This window comes from Serinus canaria, chromosome 1A (assembly GCF_022539315.1).
Source record: "Serinus canaria isolate serCan28SL12 chromosome 1A, serCan2020, whole genome shotgun sequence".
Taxonomy (NCBI): Eukaryota; Metazoa; Chordata; class Aves; order Passeriformes; family Fringillidae; genus Serinus; species Serinus canaria.
The window spans coordinates 49644803-49660920 of record NC_066314.1 but is presented as its reverse complement, the minus strand read 5'-3'; the positions used below and the strand labels follow the sequence as shown (position 1 = coordinate 49660920).

The following is a 16118-nucleotide window of genomic DNA, read 5'->3' as shown; positions in this document are numbered from 1 at the left end:
GAGCTGTTGTTCTACAAAGAGATCTAATTGTGGTCACATGCTGGGGCTGGAGGCAGCATCTGAAGAAGGAAAGACAAAAAGGGTCGAGGAGGATTCTTGGAAGGAGGTGACATTGATGTGTTGGCTGAGAGACAGGAGTACTGTGAGACCTGGGGATGGAAGCAAGGTGTAAGAATGCAGTGGCAGCTGAAATGAGGGGTATTAGGGTGGCACTCTTTTGCCATGGTATTGGGATCCCTTAGGGCAAGAGGGTGAAGGCCTGCCCTTCCTTTGGGAAGGGCCGCAGGGACTACTTCCCCTAGGAAAAGCAGATCACTTTGTTAGTCACAAATTCTGGTAAAATTGAGTTGCAGATTTTAGTCACGTGCACAAGGCCCTTGGGCAACCCAGTGGATGGTGCAAGAGTCCAAGCAATGAGCTCAGCTCCCTACTATGCCTGTCAAGCACCAGGGCTTGCTGTTGATGGTTTTTGTCCTAGAAACCCTTCTGTCCCTGTGCTGCCCAAGGTCCAGGCTTTTCCCTCTGCCTCCCAGCAGGACATGGCTGTTGCCATCAAGTTTGAAGAGAGGCAGGCATTTGGGGGATTTGCCCATGGGATGGCAAGAGGTGAAAGAACAGCTCAGGGCAGCTGTTGTCAGGTTGCAGAGCTTGGTCTTGCTATGGGGATTTATAGGAGCCAAAAGAGGAGGAGAAAAAAAGTGTTCAGGACACAGTGTTGCAGGCCATGTGTGTTTTTTAGAAAAAAATAACCACTCAAACAACAATTTGCGTAGTTGTACCTACTCCTGGGGAGGAAACTCCCAAAAGTGGGGACGAGCAGAGGGTAAGCAATTGCACAGTGCTCAGCAGCCTGCTCCCCCATCCCTTCCCCGAAGAGTTTGGTATTTTGTGTTTGGGTTGGTTTGTTGGGGTGGTGTGTTGTTTTTTTCTGCCTTTCAGACGAGGGCTGCTCAGCCCGATAAGCGCGAGGTGCAAGCACAGGCGAAATGTGTGTGCCCCTGACATGTGGTGGAGCTGCCCCTCCTTGAGGCTCTGTGGCTGCAGATCAGCGCCTGGCAGGGCAGAGCCATCCCCTCATCCCGGGGTGACGGGGGACGCGCCTCCAAAATTGGCACGGCGCTAATCAGGCAGGGCCTGTCTCGCCTGCGTCGGGGCGATATGGTCACCCCGGTGTCTCCAGGTCCTTATCTCCTGGGAGCAGGGGACCTGGGCAGGGGAAGAGTGGCCAGGAGAGGAGATGACCAAAATGCCCACGGGTGACAGGCGTGATGGCTGGCAGAGCAAAAAAACATCCCAAAGCGATGGTTGTGCCCCATCTGCTTGCTTGCGGCCGGATGGTGGCTGTGAGGAACATCCCAGCCTCGAGCATGGGGGAAACCCACAGCTCTGCAGCACCATGGTTGTATGGTAGCCAGCACCCCAGCTCACATAGGGAGCTTTGCCTTTAAAAGCAGCCCATAACTATTTTAAAACAGTGGTAATCAGTCCAGCAGTCAGGGGTGATGCCTCTTTGCTATTTATTTGTATCCTTCAAGCCTGCTTTGCCCCAGCAATGGCCAGGCTGAGTGCCTTCTTGCTGGGCTGACCACGCTGCATTGCACACTGGGGACTCAGAGCTGAAACTCTTATGAGCACAGCTGGAACTTCAGCTAGTTTCCCTGTTTTGCTCTTAAAAAAGCACAGAATCACTTGGATCTGAGTACCACCAAGACCAAGTCCCACTGCTGGGGATTTTGTCTCTCAGAAATGGAAACTGGGTAAAATGAAATGTTATCTCTGACATTAATTGTCAGAAGTGCCCTGGTGCTCCCAAAGGCCTATGAACAGCTGTCCTGCCCCTACAAGGCAGGGGCTATTACCCCATGGATCTGTAGCACATCCACAGTGGACACGGTTTGACCATTTAAGACAAAATCTGCAGCTGGAAATGTGTAAATCCCCATGGGGTCTGGTTGAACTCAGTGCACGCAGGGAGGAGAAGGTAAACAGGATTACAGAGAAGATTCTTCTGCCAGGCTCTGTCCTCTGGGTTTTGTTGGAAATGTGGGATTTCCCAATCTTTGCAGAATAATGCCAGAAAGGGAAGGCTTGGAAGGCTTGGAGTGGTTGGGTAGCAACTCCTGAGGAGAAAAGTGGGTGCAGGGGGTAACCCACCCCTTCCTGGGCATGGTGGCAGGCTCCTGTGGCCAAAAATACAGGCATGAACCCAAGACTGCCATGGTGGCACATGTGCTTATGGGAATAATTCTTCCTTTTGGATGAGTCCCATGTGCACTGGGGTGCCAAAAGCACTGGACCCACTTCCCAGAGGCATCAGGGCTTGCATTGCTTGGCAGCATCTCCCTTCCACCTCCAGGCCTGACATCCTGCCAGGGGCTGGAAAACCCTCTCATCCTCTCAGTCCTGACCAGTTCATGTTAAAGATGCATTGTCAAAACAGTGCAAAGTTCAAGGGTGCATTCCAGTATCAACTGGGGTGCTTGGGGGTTTGCCTTGACCAGGTTGCCCCATCGTGTGCAAAGTCAGCAGCAGCCTGATGAGCTGTGACCACCTGTGTGCCTTCCCTCCAGTGAGTTGCCCAGGGGCACAGGATCTTCCCCTCAGTTTGACTGACTAAAAATAGGGATCTAGTGCGTATAAAAGAGCCAGAACCTCCACGCACAGGGGAGAGCATGTTTGTTTGCCAGCAGCGGCACCCGCCGGAGGAGGACGAGCAGCCCAGATCAGCAGCAGGAGCTGCCCAGGTGAGCAAGTGAGATTAGACCCCTAAGGTGGCCAAAGTTAGGTAAAGCATCTGCCCTGTGCCTCCCTCCACCTTTGCCTCCCATCCCTGCACTGGATTGATAATTGCTGCCTGGTGTTTAGGGCTGGAGGCTCCGCAGGCAGCCCGTGGTGCTGTGCCAACCCCGGGGCCAATTCCTAAACCCCCCCTAAACCTCCTGGTGTCCCCTCAGAGCCTGGCGCAGGCAAGCCATGCACGACAGTTACAAACTTGGAGGCAAATAAAAACAGATGGTGCCTTATCTGCGTGCCTGGGTTTGCCTACGTGCAGCAGCCAGCACCGGCGGTTCATTCCCAGATAGGAAAAATGAGAGGTCCCTCGGCCGGTCAAAGTGTTGCACAGAGGCCACCAGAGCTCCGTGCACTCCATATGGGATGGAAAGACATTTATTCATTACATCCTAAACAAAAACAAACCCCAAGGGAGGCAGGAGGGTGGTTATTCCTCTCCACAATTAGGAGCAGTTTGCTCCTAATGAAATCAAAAGGTTTGCAGGTGCTGAGAACCTTTCCCATTCCCCACATGGAACAGAGCATGTGAAGAAACTCCATCAGGAAGGAAGGCTCAAGGAGATGCACTCAGTCCGTCCATCTGTGGGAAAGCATCAGGGGCCTGAGTGTCTTCTTCCGGGCCAGATCTTCGCATCAAAGATTCCTATTTCTATTTAAATGTAGAGATGGGACAAGGGGGAATGGCTCTAAACTGAAGGAGGGCAAGTTTAGGCTAGATATTAGGAAGAAATTCTTTACTGTGAGTGTGATGAACTGGTTGCCCAGAGAAGTTGTGGATGCCTGAAAGTGTTTAAGGCCAGGCTTGATGGGGCTCTGAGCAAGTAGGTCTAGGGGAAGGTGTCCTTGCCCATGGCAGGGAAATTGGAACTGGATGATCTTCAAGGTCCCTTCCAACCCAAAAAATCCTATGATTCTATGATTCTATTTCCATTATCTCAATTTCTACTATTTCAATTTCTGAATTTATATTTGTACTTATGTATCTATATTGATGTTTTATTGATGCATACTTCTGTGAATCCCTGGCTGGTGGTTTTCATGGACCTGGGCACTCAGAGGCTATTGAGAGGTGCTTCACTGTGTATTTTAATGCTAAACTGAAGCACGGGGAGGTTTCGTTCACCTATGAGCCCTGCATGGCATGTTGGTGGGCACCAGCTGGCGGCACCCATGTGTTTTTAAAAAATAAGGGGAAAACATCATCTAAATCCTACAGGCAAGATGATGATAGTGGCTATATTTAATCTCCCAGGAACAGCCGACTGCTCACCCAGCAGGGAAACGGCGTCTGATTGTCACTATGTCCCTGCTCTGTCCCCACTCTAGGAGTTCTGTATGTCTCCCAAAACAAGGGGACAGCCTGTTATTTGTGACCCCTCACCATCCGTGCGCAAGGGCTGAGCTGGTGTTCCTAAAGCACCTGGTGGAGAGCAAAGGGGCAGAAGAGGGAGTAGGGGCACTTGGCCATGGGGTATTGCTGCTGAACCGATTTGTGCCTAATGCTCCCTGTTTTCTTCTTGGTGCCACACCCAGTGTCTTCTCTAGTGCTCCTTCTTGCTCCCTTAATATGTTCCATGGTGTCTTTCCTTGTCCCCTGATATTTTTCCAGCACGTCTCCTTGTTTTGCCCCTAAATGTCCCTGTGTCTGCCCTAAGTGTCCCTCTGCATCTCTTGATGTTGCTCTGAATATCCCTGACATGCCTGTCCCTGTCTTACCAGTGTCCCCAATGTCCCCCCAGTGTCCTTCTTTGTCCCTACACGATATCCTTCCAAATGCACCTTGTACCTAAGTGCCCCACTAAATGTCCCTTACGAGTCCTTCCTCTTCACTGTCCCCCGCTGATCCCACGAGTGTCCCTCCTTGTCCCCACCATGTATTCCCCGACATACTCTTATTTATTCTACAGTGTCCCCGGCACTGTCCCTCCCGGTGGGTCGGGTCAGGGCGTGGCAGGGGACACGCGGGGACACGGGTGGCGCGCGCGGGGCAGTCCTCCCCGCGGTCCGCACCGCGGCTTTAAAGGGAGCCCGCGGCGGGCGCGGCCGCAGAGGCACCAGCGGGGGCACCGGCGGCAGAGCGGCACCGGCTCTGCTGCGGCTTCACGCACCCACCGCTCCCTTCCCAGCCTCTCCCCGCCCAGGGGCGGGGGTCCCAGGCCGGCGGGCCACGCTTCCAGCCGCGAGGGCATAGCGGGGCATCGCGGGACGAAGCACTCGCCATGAGCGACAGCCCGATCCCACTGCCACCGGCTTCGGCCACCAAGCCCAAGCGGGCCCGGTCGGCGCGGCGGCCGGCGGCCCACCCTGCGTACTCGGACATGATCAAGGCGGCCATCCGGGCCGACAAGAGCCGCGGTGGCGCGTCCCGGCAGTCCATCCAGAAGTACGTGAAGAGCAACTACAAGGTGGGCCAGAATGCCGACGTTCAGATCAGGCTGGCCATTCGGCGCCTGCTGGCCACTGGAGTCCTCAAGCAGACCAAAGGAGTTGGTGCCTCCGGCTCTTTCCGCCTGGCCAAGAGAAAGAGGTCTCCATCCAGGAAGAGGTCTCCTTCCAGGAAGAGGTCTCCTTCCAGGAAGAGGTCTCCTTCCAGGAAGAGGAAGAAGACAGCCAGGAGATCCACTTCGCCCCGGAAGCCGGCTAAGTCCAGGAAAGCCAGGTCCCCGGCCAAGAAGCCCAAATCTGCCGCCAGGAAGGCCAGGAAGAAGTCAAGGAGCCCGAAGAAAGCCAAGAAGCCAAAGACTGTTAAGGCATCCAAACCCAAGAAGGCAAGGCGGTCGAAATCCAGAGCCAAGTCCGGTGCCCGCAAGTCGCCCAAGAAGAAGTGAGAAGTCTAGAGGCGTTTCGGTACTCTCCCCATTGGTTCTGTAAATAGCTATTGCCTTTGTTTTTACTCCTTTCTACTTCATTTTATAAAGAATTGCTCTATTCATGAATTGAAATAGCTGAAACAAGGCAGTTGATGAATGAAAAAAACTATTTTAAAGTGTTACTGGTCTGGGTTTTTATTCTGCTGTCTCAGAAATTTCTCGTGTGTATGTCTGTTGGTTTTATTAATGCTGGACTGCTTGTTGTGCGTTGGGAGTGATGGTGACTCTGTGTGCCTGTTGGGGTCGTGCAGGATTTCAATTCCTGGTCCTGCCCCAGCTCTTGGGGGGGTTACGTGTTTGCTGGGACTGGGCAAACACTTTGGTGGGGAAGTGGGAACAAATGGCTGTGAAAGCCCTGGCCTTCCCTGGAGGAGGAAAAGGGGACCCTGTTCCCTCATCCAGTGCTGCAGTTCCCCACCATGGGGATGTGGTGAGGAATGTTGGGCTGCTGGGTGTGAAGTCAAGCTGGCGCTGGAGATAACCGGGGCTGCCCGCCTGCCTGTGGAGCTGCCTCAGCACAACTGGGTGCTGGCAGGGACTTTTGGGGAGGCAGGGATGGGACAGAGGAGCTGGAGCAGGGCCAGAGTCTGTCCACACTGGCTTTCAAGGAGTTGAAGGTGTCCATGAAGTGGGAAGTGGGATCACCGTGGGGAGAAAGATCAAACACAGCCACAAGCATCTTTGCTCCCCAGGGAGGAGCACCCTGAGGCACTGGACAGCTCTGCAAGTGGGATGTGGTGGGCAGCCAGGGCAGGGTGAGGCAGAACTGCTGGGCTCAGCCCTGGTGTGACCCGAGGGCTCTGGCTTTGTGCCCAGTGGAGGCTGGCACGACTCCAGGGCCTGTCTATCCCCTGCCAGAGCCCCTCCCTGGTCTGGGCTGGGTGATCCTGACAGCCAGGGCTGGCAGGGAGCCTGTGGGCTGGCCTCACTGCTCAGCGAGGTCTGAACCACAGGCAGGGGCTGCCTAATCCCTCTTGGCTAGAGACAGATAAACTTCTTGATCATCAGGATCCCAAGCCACCTGGGCCAGGAGTTCTGAAATCCTAGGGGCTCTGGGTGCCCAGGGCTCTTGGACTTGCTGTGCCTAACTCTCATAAGCCCAGGGTCTTCACCCTCTCCTGATGGCTTCCAAATCCTTCAGCCTGTTCTTCCCAAATCACTTGGGCAAATCGTGCCTGAGTCCTTTAGCCATTAAGGATTCCAAATTCAGTACTTCAGGGTACTGAAATCGTTGGCCTGGACGCACCTAATCCCTGTGGGCTCTTGCTCCTAAGACCCTTGGATCAAAGGCTACCAGAACACCTTCTTCTGAAGACCTTGAACACATTTCAAGAGCCTGGTACCTTAGTCCCCTGGAATGGGTGGTCTAAATCACTCTGGCCACAGAATTCCCCAGTCAGCTGTAGTAGAGGAAGGAGATACCTAATACAGATGGAACAGAGAAATTGTGGATGCCCTATCCCCAAAAATACTCAGGCTGAATTTTGAAGGGGCTCTGACCAACTTGGTCTTGGTCTAGTGAAGGTGTCCCAGCCCACAGCACGAGCTTGGAACTAGATGATTTTTAAGGTGCCTTTGAACCTAAACTGTTCTGTCATTCTATGACCCTTTGTGTCTAAGCCATGAGCCTATAGTTTACAAACACAATTGGCCAGAGGTGCTCAAATCCCTTGAGTCTGGGTATTCTAATTTTCACCTGGTTAATCCTAAACCTCTCTGTCCAATGGGTTGTCGGTCACCTCATCTGGATACACCCACATGCTATAGACCCGTGGCTCATTATTCCAGTGGTGGGCGCCCATAACCATTTATCTGCAAGGATCCAAGTCAGCTATGTTGAGGACCCCAAACCCCTAGGCAGAGGCACCTAACGCTCCTAAGCTTGTTGATCCTTGATGTTCGTGATGCCCTGTTGCTATGAAATCCCTCAGACCCCATTACAGTTCCTAAATCTCATGGATGGCGTTCTCCCAAAATCCCTCAGACTCCGGCCATCACATATCTGGCTCTGCGGTGCCTAAACCCCTTGGGACAGATCCACTCCTCCAAAGAAGACGCTAAACGCCTCCTAGAGAACGCGCCCAAGCTGCTGCGGCCGCGGAGGCGTTCGCCCCGCCCGACGGGGGGCGGTGCCCCGGCGGCCAATGGGCATTGGTCAGTAATTAACCCGTGGTTTATTAGCGGCGATTGGGCGCCGGGGCCTGCCCCCAGGTGTGCGGGGCGGAGCGCCGGGATGTGGCGGGCGGCGGCGGTGCGGACGCTGCGCGGGGCCCGGTCCGGGGCCGGCGCCCTACGGGCCGCGTCGGGAGCGGCGGCGGCGCAGCTGCGGCGGCGGCTGGAGAGCGAGCTGGAGGACATCCGCGGCGCCGGCACCTGGAAGAGCGAGCGCGTCATCGCCTCCCGGCAGGGTCCCCACCTCCGCTTGGCGGACGGCGGCGCCGGTACGTGCGAGGGGCGGCGGAGAGGAGGAGGGCTCTCGGTCCCTTCCCTCGGTGCCATGCCCCTGCTTCTCTCTTTCTGTTCCCGCAGGGATCATCAACTTCTGCGCCAATAACTACCTGGGGCTCTCCAGCCACCCCGAGGTGATTCGTGCCGCTGTGGAGGCCCTGGAGAAGTTCGGCGCCGGGCTCAGCTCCGTCCGCTTTATCTGCGGTACCCAGGTACCGGGCAGCATCCCGTTCCCCGCGGGTCTTTCGCAGGGTGCCCACGTAGGCTCCCCTCTCGGCACTCCCACTCGGCATGCGTGTACAGCGCTAACTTACACGTAGGCCCGTGAGAAAAGGAGCCTGCCAAATCCCCACTGGCCAAGCATCTGGAAATATGCCAGCTTAAACATTACAACACCTGAGAGCAAAGAAACTGAGCACCCCTCTGAATTCAGAAAATAAATGTCTTTTTCTCTCTCTTTCGGGTCAAAATTACAGTGAACTTGACTTGAAGTGGCTCCATCAGACCCAGCCCAGTTTATCCCTGCTGGAGCCCTTTTTAAATCCTGCTTGGTTAAGTGCAAAGAACAAGCAGAGCTTCTCCCTTGTGCATGAGGAGCTTGGAATCTCCCTGCTGAGCTCTGGCATCCAAACCCATAATTATACTTTAGGGCTGCATTTGCTGAACACAAGTAACTTCTCCCCCCCACACACACCTTTTCTGGATAAAACCTGGCTGTCTCCTCCCCTTTCAAGTCAGCATGTAACAGCAGTGTGCAAGCAAGAACTTGTGCTGCCCCACTGTTGACTCCTGCTCCTCTCTTCTCTTTAGAGCATACACAAGGACCTGGAGGAGAAGATTGCACGTTTCCACCAGCGGGAAGATGCCATTCTCTATGCCAGCTGCTTTGATGCCAATGCTGGTATCTTTGAGGTTCATGAGGCTTCCCTTGTGTTGTGCATGGAGGAGGGAGGTGACAGCAGTGTGGCTGCCATGCCTTCCAGAGGCTCTGCTGTGAGCTCTATGGGCCAGAAAAGATGACAGTGGCTGGTGGTAAGGAGCCTGACTTGGGGTCCTTGCACCAGGGAAGCCATGCAGAGGCATTTAAGCACCCTCACCTCTGCTGTCTCCAGCCAGCTCCAGCTCTTGGGGAGAGCTCCCATTTCTACAGAGGTCTGTACTCTCCCTGAAAGTGTAGGTGAGGGGCAGGCGTGATCTCACATGTTAGGAAAGGGGAATGGAGATTTTGAGCTCAGAAGCCACAAGCAAGAGCGTGGCATAAAGAAATCAGGGGATAAGGTGACTAGGAAGGAAATATAAAGTTTAGCAGTGTCAGGAGAGACGTGGCAGCTGGAATCAATCACAGCTTTGTTCTTTGTACTGAGGAAGACTGGGAGATCTCAGTGAGGTGGTATACAGAGCAAAGGATGGTCCTTTCTGTTTGGCACGGCCAGGCCCTGCTGACCCCAGAGGATGCAGTGCTGTCAGATGAGCTGAACCATGCTTCCATCATCGATGGGATCCGCCTGTGCAAGGCCAACAAGTACCGCTACAGGCACATGGACATGCAGGACCTGGAGGCCAAGCTGAAGGAAGCGCAGGTACGGAGGTCTGCTCCCACCCCAGTGCCAGAGCAATTGCTTAGCTGTGCTGCCTATGCAGTGACCAGCCCTGGAGGGTGGGCTCTGCCCTTTCCCATGCAATAGGCATTGATTTTGCCGACAGGCATGGATAGGCAAGGTGGCAAAACAGCTGCTTGTAGTGCAAATCCCCTCCATCTCAGTTAGGTACATCCCCTCCATACAGGAGTTTGAGTGTGTCCCTTTGCCAGCCCCTCTCCTCAGGGTGATATCTTCACCTCTGGGCATGCCTTTTTCCCTCCAACAGAAGCACCGACTGCGGCTGGTGGCCACTGACGGTGCCTTCTCCATGGACGGTGACATCGCGCCCCTGAGGGAAATCTGCCAGCTGGCCCAGAAGTACGATGCCCTGGTCTTCATTGATGAATGCCACGCCACGGGATTCCTGGGACCCAACGGGCGGTGAGTACTGACTCAGCCCTGTTTCTTCCTCCTACCCTAATTCTGAAGCGAGGACAAAGGTGCTGATCCCAGTGTGGTTTTGTGGGAACTCCTTGAAGGCTTTGCACCTTTGGATTGAAAGGAGATACTTCAGCAGTGATCCATCCCCAAGTGACAGCTGCTTCTCAGTGTGTAACAGATGGTGTGACCATCTCATCTGGGCACCACCTCTCCTGGCAGGTGCTTTGTTTGGACTATTAAACTTCTGTGTGGGAAGTTTGAGCACTTTGCCATCTCTAAGGGATGAAGAACCCATGCTCTTACTTGATGAGATCCTAGCTTAGGCTTTCTGCAGGAGAGGAAGGTGAACACTCGGGTTGAACTATCTCAAGAGGCTATTCTTCCTTGTCTAGAAGGAGGGATGCCAGAGACCTGGCTAACAGTGCTTTGTTTTCCTTGAGGTATCCAGCAGCTTCCCTGATGCATGCTGGCAGAGCTGATAATGTGATGTTTCTTTTTCTGCAGGGGTACTGATGAGCTCCTGGGAGTGATGGACAAAGTCACCATCATCAATTCTACCCTAGGAAAAGCTCTTGGAGGAGCTGCAGGTGAAGGCATTTTCCTGTCCAGCATCCTGCATGCCCTAAAGAGCTTTACAGCATCAGTCTTACATTTCCTTCCTCTGCCGAATGATAGAGTAACAAATGCATGTTATCCTTTTCCACTGGTGGTATAAGGCTTGGCTTAGGATGTTGCTGCAGGATTAAAGGAGATACTGACATGTGCCCCTTACACTGTCATCTTTTGCATGCATTTGCCTTTGGGGTCAAGGTGGAAGCTCTTGGTCAAAAGTATCAGCTGTGATTTTTAGATCAATTTAGTTTGTACCTAAATTCCTGCTATAGGTGCCAGGTTGGCTTTATCAAGAGGCCTCACTTTAAACAGGTCACCCTGGGGTGCCTTGTCCGATTCTCTCTCCTCCGTCTGCAGGCGGGTACACAACAGGTCCCAAACCCCTCATCGATCTGCTCCGGCAGCGTTCCCGCCCGTACCTCTTCTCCAACAGCCTGCCCCCTGCCGTGGTGGGCTGTGCATCCAAGGCCCTGGACCTGCTCATGGAGAGCAATGCCATTGCACAATCTATGGCTGCCAAAACTCAACGGTGAGGGGGCCGTGTGGGGGTGGGAGCAGGGGCAGCTTTGTTAGGAGTGAGTTGTCTGTGATTTATTCACCCCTCCTTTCCCATGATAACTGTGAAGACAGTTCGCAAATCAGGGCTCAGGGAAAACTGCAGGATGTGCCTGTCTGTGTCAGGTAGATGTGTCACATCTGGATGCTCTGTGAGCTGGGGCACATTGTCCACTCAAGAATCTTCAGTCCCATTATGCTGAGCAGGACATGGTAGGAGGTCAGTCCAAGAGGAGAGATCTCTTCCCTGCACAGAAGATGAACAGTGGAGCAAACTTTACCCAGTTCTTGGGGGGCAGGGCTCCCAGGGGAAAGAAAGGCAGTGGTCTCCAAGGACAGAGTTGTTGAGGCTTTTACTCATCCTGTTGTTCCCTTCACCAGGTTCAGAAGTAAGATGACGGCAGCTGGCTTCACCATCTCAGGGAAAGACCACCCTATCTGTCCAGTCATGTTGGGGGATGCTCGGCTGGCCTCAGTGATGGCAGAGGACATGCTCAACAGAGGTGATCTGGGGAGAGAGCTCAGTATGCAGACACATTCCCTGAGGGAAGGGACAGTTGATGGTGCTGCCACCACAAGCCCTCCTTCAGAGGATGTTCCTGCATGAAATCCAGTACTCCTCCACCTTCCAGCTGCAAATGTCCTCACAGTCTCCCCCAGATGTTGCTGGCTGCACCTTCTTTCTCTGTTAGGGAGGGGATTTACATTAATGCTCTTGTCCTGCTATGCTGGACTCCATCCCCATTTCTGGCCCTTGACCTCGTTTCCATGCTTGGGAGCAGATGTCACTTGAAAACCCTGAAGGCTGGAAGTGGTTATTGGGAGGGGAGCCTTTCTGTCACTCAGTACACCTCAGCCTGCCTCCATCCCAGCCAGCTCTGACTCTGCCTGCATTTCCTCCCCAGGCATTTACGTGATTGGCTTCAGCTACCCCGTGGTGCCCAAGGGCAAGGCGCGCATTCGGGTGCAGATCTCGGCCGTGCACAGCGACGAGGACATCGACCGCTGCGTGGAAGCCTTTACCCAGGTGGGACGGAAGCACGGAGCGCTGCCTTGAGGGGCCGGAAAACACCTCTTCAGCACCATCCAAGTGCCTCTGATGGGTAAAAAGGCTTGAGCAGCACACTGCCAAAAGCAGGACCGTTCCTCAAGGCATCACAGCCTGCATCATGAGTCACAGCTGGCTGTTGCAGTGTGCTGGCAGTAGCACTGGCAACCAGAACTTAAAAGTGTCATTAAAGGTGTCCTGCAGTGCAGCGGATATTTGTCTGCCTCCTATTTCCTCATCCAGGAGCTGCACCCATCCCCATCATCTCACTCTGTGACCAGATGCTCTGCTGTGCCTTCCCTGAAGCCTCAGTCCAGATGCTGAAGCGCTGCAGTTCCTGCTCTCTCCTGCTGATGGAAACAACAGCGTTGATGATGTTGCCTGCTTCTTCTATGCTTTCCTGTGGGTCCAGCAGCACCACCCTGGCAGATCTGACTGCTGCAGTTCCCTACTGAGGCAGGGGTGTTTCCCAAGCCCCTTGCAACCTGTGCCACCACCAGCTTGTTAGGGAAAGAGGACATGGGCCCATCAATGCTCCAGTGCTCCTTTCTCTCCTTCTCACTCTCAGGTGTTAGATGTGATGCTTGCTTGGTCCCCAGCTACAAGGCTTTGCCAGTTGCTTCAGTGGTCCCAAACCTGCCCTGGAAAAGACATTCTTGCCCCAGAGAGACCATCAGGCAGTGGAGCAAGCTGAGGTGGCAGAGGCCAGCAGCATGGTGAGAGGATCTGCATCTGACTGAGGCAGAGGCCAGGGCCAGAGCAGGTGACAGAAACCTTTAATTTTCTTCCATATGGCAGGAATCTCTGGATTTGTTCCGCCAAGCTGTGCTGTAGTATTTCAGCATTCAAAAAGGCACAAGTGGGACCTGGCCATCTCTTAGGATTTCTTTGTTTGCATCAGTTTTGTTCCAGATCAGAAATTGTGTGTCCTGCCAGCTGCCTATGTGCTGAATGAGTAGCTGCAGCCAGGGACAGATTCTAGCTGAAATGGAGTGTGCTGTGCCTGAGTGCTGGAGCACTGGGTTGTATCAGCAAAGACCTGCTCTGAAGTCCTTATATGTTATTAGGCTGTCAGGGAGCAAACTACAGGGCAATCAATAATGTCTGACCTGAGCCAGAGCAACTGCAGAAGAATACAGGTTTTAATCCAGGATTATAGGGCTTTACAAGGATGCAAAGGACAGGGGAGAAGTGTGTCTCGTAGGTTCAACAGGACTGCAACCAAACTCTTTTAGAACAGCTGGTAGTCTGTGTGCTTGATTTTGTTTAGTTTTCCATCCCCACAGGCCCTGAACCCAGCCTGCTGATAAACCACGGTATGGACTTCCCTTTCTGTGGCACCCTCGCAGTGCTGCAAACCCTTTTCAACAGGCAGTACTTTGGCATGGGGAAGGCAGGGAGATTGCTCTCGGGCCCCTTGTGCAACCTGGAAGAGATGAAAGTTCAGCCAGGTGGGCTCAGGGAGGTTTGAGACCCTAAACTGAATCACAGCTGGTTTGAGCCAAATGCCTGTGCACCCTTTGCTCCCCCTACCTGCACACGTCCATTGCACACCTGTACCACCCTCCCTCGCATTTCTCTCCTGCTGGTCCCCAGCCCTGGTCTCCCACTCTCCTCTGGCCCTCTGCATGCATCCCGGCTGATGCCTCTGCTTCACTCAGGGCAGACAACCCAAGCAGTTTAACCCTGCTCTAGCTCTCAAGTCCTCCTCTTGGCAGAGCAGCCCTACTGATGTCTCTCTGCTCAACTGCGGGCCAGAGCAGCAGAGCAGCCTCCCTCCTGTGATGCTCACAGTTGTTTTTGCATGCATGTGTGGGCTTGCCCTTCTGCTCCTCTTCTCGCCAGATGCATTGACCTCCCTCTCACCTCTGTATCTTTTGGGTGCCTTAGCAGCCAACCCCTGCACTCTGCCTGCTTCAAGGCCAAGCTCAGCAGCAGGCTGTGGAGCTGTCTGGGGAACAGACTGGGTAGTGCTGGAATCCCAGGAAGGCAGGAGGGTCAGATGATGGCACACTGCTAATGAATAATGCTGTACTCATTGACTTGGAGGCATCATGTTAATATTGAATAGAGGCACATCCTCCTGCTCTTTATTGCTTCAAGGCCTTCCAGCCTAGGTCTGATCTACAGCTCTAGGCAGCTTTTAGCCCAGAAAGCAGAGGATTGTTTTACTGAGTGGAATGTAGAGGCAGATGCCACTTTTTGAGGATGCAGTTCCCACCCCGGGCTCCCTAACCTACCCCATACCCTGTATGCTGCTCAGACAGTCCTGACTCTGGGCCTGTCACCCTCTGCACTGTGGGATAGGTGGGAGATCCATGTATTTCACCCATTTTACCTCAAAGTAGGGGACTATCCTATCCCATCCCATTTTCATACGCACCTAGCCTGAGAAATGCTTCCAGCCCTGGATCATGGCCCACCTCCCACTTCTGTGCTCACTAGGCTGTCTTGTTGCAGTCCCAAAATACCCCACTGCCCACTGATTCACTCCAGCCCCTCTCCACAGTGCTGTTTCCACCCCGAGCAGAGACCCACATCTACCTTTTGCTGGAATTCCCTGGCCCTGGCTCCTTTCGTGCAGCCCCACCCAGGCAGGCTGGGGTGCCCCAGCTTGGACTGAGCCAGCTGGGGCTGGTGTAAATGGGGGCTGAACCTGCCGTTCAGTGCCATAATTTTTCCATCCCTCGTCCTTTGCTGGAGATAAATGCTGCACAAGGGCCTCCGCTGGTGCTAATGCCTCACAGCACTGGTGGGTGAGGGGGGAAGCGGCTGCACCCCCCACCCAGGGGTTTTGGCGAGACACAGCAACGACCACAGCCATCCCCACTTGCTTCCTGGAGGTTTATTTCTGCTTGGGGATCTTTCCCCAGCTCCGAGGGTGAGTCCAGGCAGACGTTTGCCTTTTCAGGCCTTTTGGCTGCAAGAGCAGGCACCGGGAGGTACCTCCGCAGCCCCCTCAGCGGCAGGAGCACTTGCAGGCGGCCACCACGGGGTAGGGGATGTGCCGCCAGGTGCAGTTTGGGGGGCCGGGGGGCTGCGGGCTCCAGCAGTGCCAGGCCAGCAGCTTGATGCGGGTGAGCTGTGCGGGCCGGCAGGCCATGCCGGGGGGCCAGGAGCAGCCGGCCGGGCCGCTCTCACACGTGGTGTGGCGCACCCAGCGGGGCCAGAACACGGCTCCCAGGTCGACCCAGACGGAGGCGAGGCGGCAGGCGGCCCGTTCCACCAGCCACTGCCGCAAGCGGCGGGCCAGGGCCCCCGCTAGCTCTGGGGGCAGCTCTGGGGCGGGGGGCAGCAGCGTGGGCAGCTCCAGCCCCTCCACCTCTCGCCACAGCTTGCGGCGATATCGCCCGGCGCCTTCGGCCAGGTCCTTGCTCATGGACTCCAGGTTCTCGAGGATGCTCCCGTTGCGACCGCGGGGCTCCTCGGTCGCCATCCAGAAGGGGTCGAAGGCCGAGCCCAGGAGCCGGCGCAGCCGCCCGGGGCGCAGGTGCCGGGGCTTGGGGGCGTAGCGATAATCCTCGGGGGCCAGAGACAGGCTGTAGGGCCGCACCGGGGCCGAGGGGTGGCCGCGCAGCAGGTGCGCCGTGGGGTCAGCGGTGCCGGACGGCGGCAGCGGCGGCTCCCGAGGATCCTCCGGAGGCGGCGGTGGGCCTGGGATGCCCGGCGGTGGGAGCAGGCAGAGGAGGAGGAGGAGGAGGAGGAGGCAGCTGCGGTGTGGTCCCTCCATGGCGAGCGGCGCTGTGACAAGCTGTGCCCGGCTGCAGGCTT

At 55.1% G+C, this 16118-nt stretch overlaps 3 protein-coding genes across 6 annotated transcripts; 2 read left to right on the top strand and 1 right to left on the bottom strand.

Annotated features, from left to right (window-relative positions):
- The first annotated feature begins 4841 nt into the window (after positions 1-4841).
- Positions 4842-5785, top strand: LOC103813245 (histone H5). The gene has a single exon (XM_009086485.4). The coding sequence runs from the start codon at positions 5013-5015 to the stop codon at positions 5619-5621; it is 609 nt and encodes a 202-aa protein (XP_009084733.1). The 5' UTR covers positions 4842-5012; the 3' UTR covers positions 5622-5785.
- Positions 5786-7869: 2084 nt separating this feature from the next.
- GCAT (glycine C-acetyltransferase) lies at positions 7870-12560 on the top strand. Of its 4 annotated transcripts, none has more exons than XM_050970247.1 (9): positions 7870-8104; positions 8193-8323; positions 8922-9012; positions 9480-9691; positions 9978-10132; positions 10637-10719; positions 11057-11273; positions 11681-11802; positions 12205-12560. In XM_050970247.1, the coding sequence occupies exons 1-9, from the start codon at positions 7897-7899 to the stop codon at positions 12354-12356; spliced, it is 1371 nt and encodes a 456-aa protein (XP_050826204.1). In that variant the 5' UTR covers positions 7870-7896; the 3' UTR covers positions 12357-12560. The 4 variants fall into 4 exon arrangements, with proteins under 4 accessions (XP_050826204.1, XP_050826205.1, XP_050826206.1 ...); XM_050970248.1 differs by having other exon boundaries at positions 7871-8104; positions 11102-11273; XM_050970249.1 differs by having other exon boundaries at positions 7871-8104; positions 8922-9023; positions 9545-9691.
- Positions 12561-15177: 2617 nt separating this feature from the next.
- Positions 15178-16101, bottom strand: LOC115485226 (noggin-like). Its single transcript, XM_030238046.2, has one exon. The coding sequence runs from the start codon at positions 16075-16077 to the stop codon at positions 15307-15309; it is 771 nt and encodes a 256-aa protein (XP_030093906.1). The 5' UTR covers positions 16078-16101; the 3' UTR covers positions 15178-15306.
- Positions 16102-16118: the final 17 nt, after the last annotated feature.

What these genes read in the sequence shown, in the direction of transcription:
- LOC103813245 (XM_009086485.4), top strand. Translation starts at nt 5,013, where the DNA reads ATGAGCGACAGCCCGATCCCACTGCCACCGGCTTCGGCCACCAAGCCC.
- GCAT (XM_050970247.1), top strand. Translation starts at nt 7,897, where the DNA reads ATGTGGCGGGCGGCGGCGGTGCGGACGCTGCGCGGGGCCCGGTCCGGG. An exon ending in CTTGGCGGACGGCGGCGCCG is followed by an intron (nt 8,105 to 8,192) that starts GTACGTGCGAGG and finishes CTGTTCCCGCAG; the next exon opens with GGATCATCAACTTCTGCGCC. An exon ending in TTCCTGGGACCCAACGGGCG is followed by an intron (nt 10,133 to 10,636) that starts GTGAGTACTGAC and finishes CTTTTTCTGCAG; the next exon opens with GGGTACTGATGAGCTCCTGG.
- LOC115485226 (XM_030238046.2), bottom strand. Translation starts at nt 16,077, where the DNA reads ATGGAGGGACCACACCGCAGCTGCCTCCTCCTCCTCCTCCTCCTCCTC.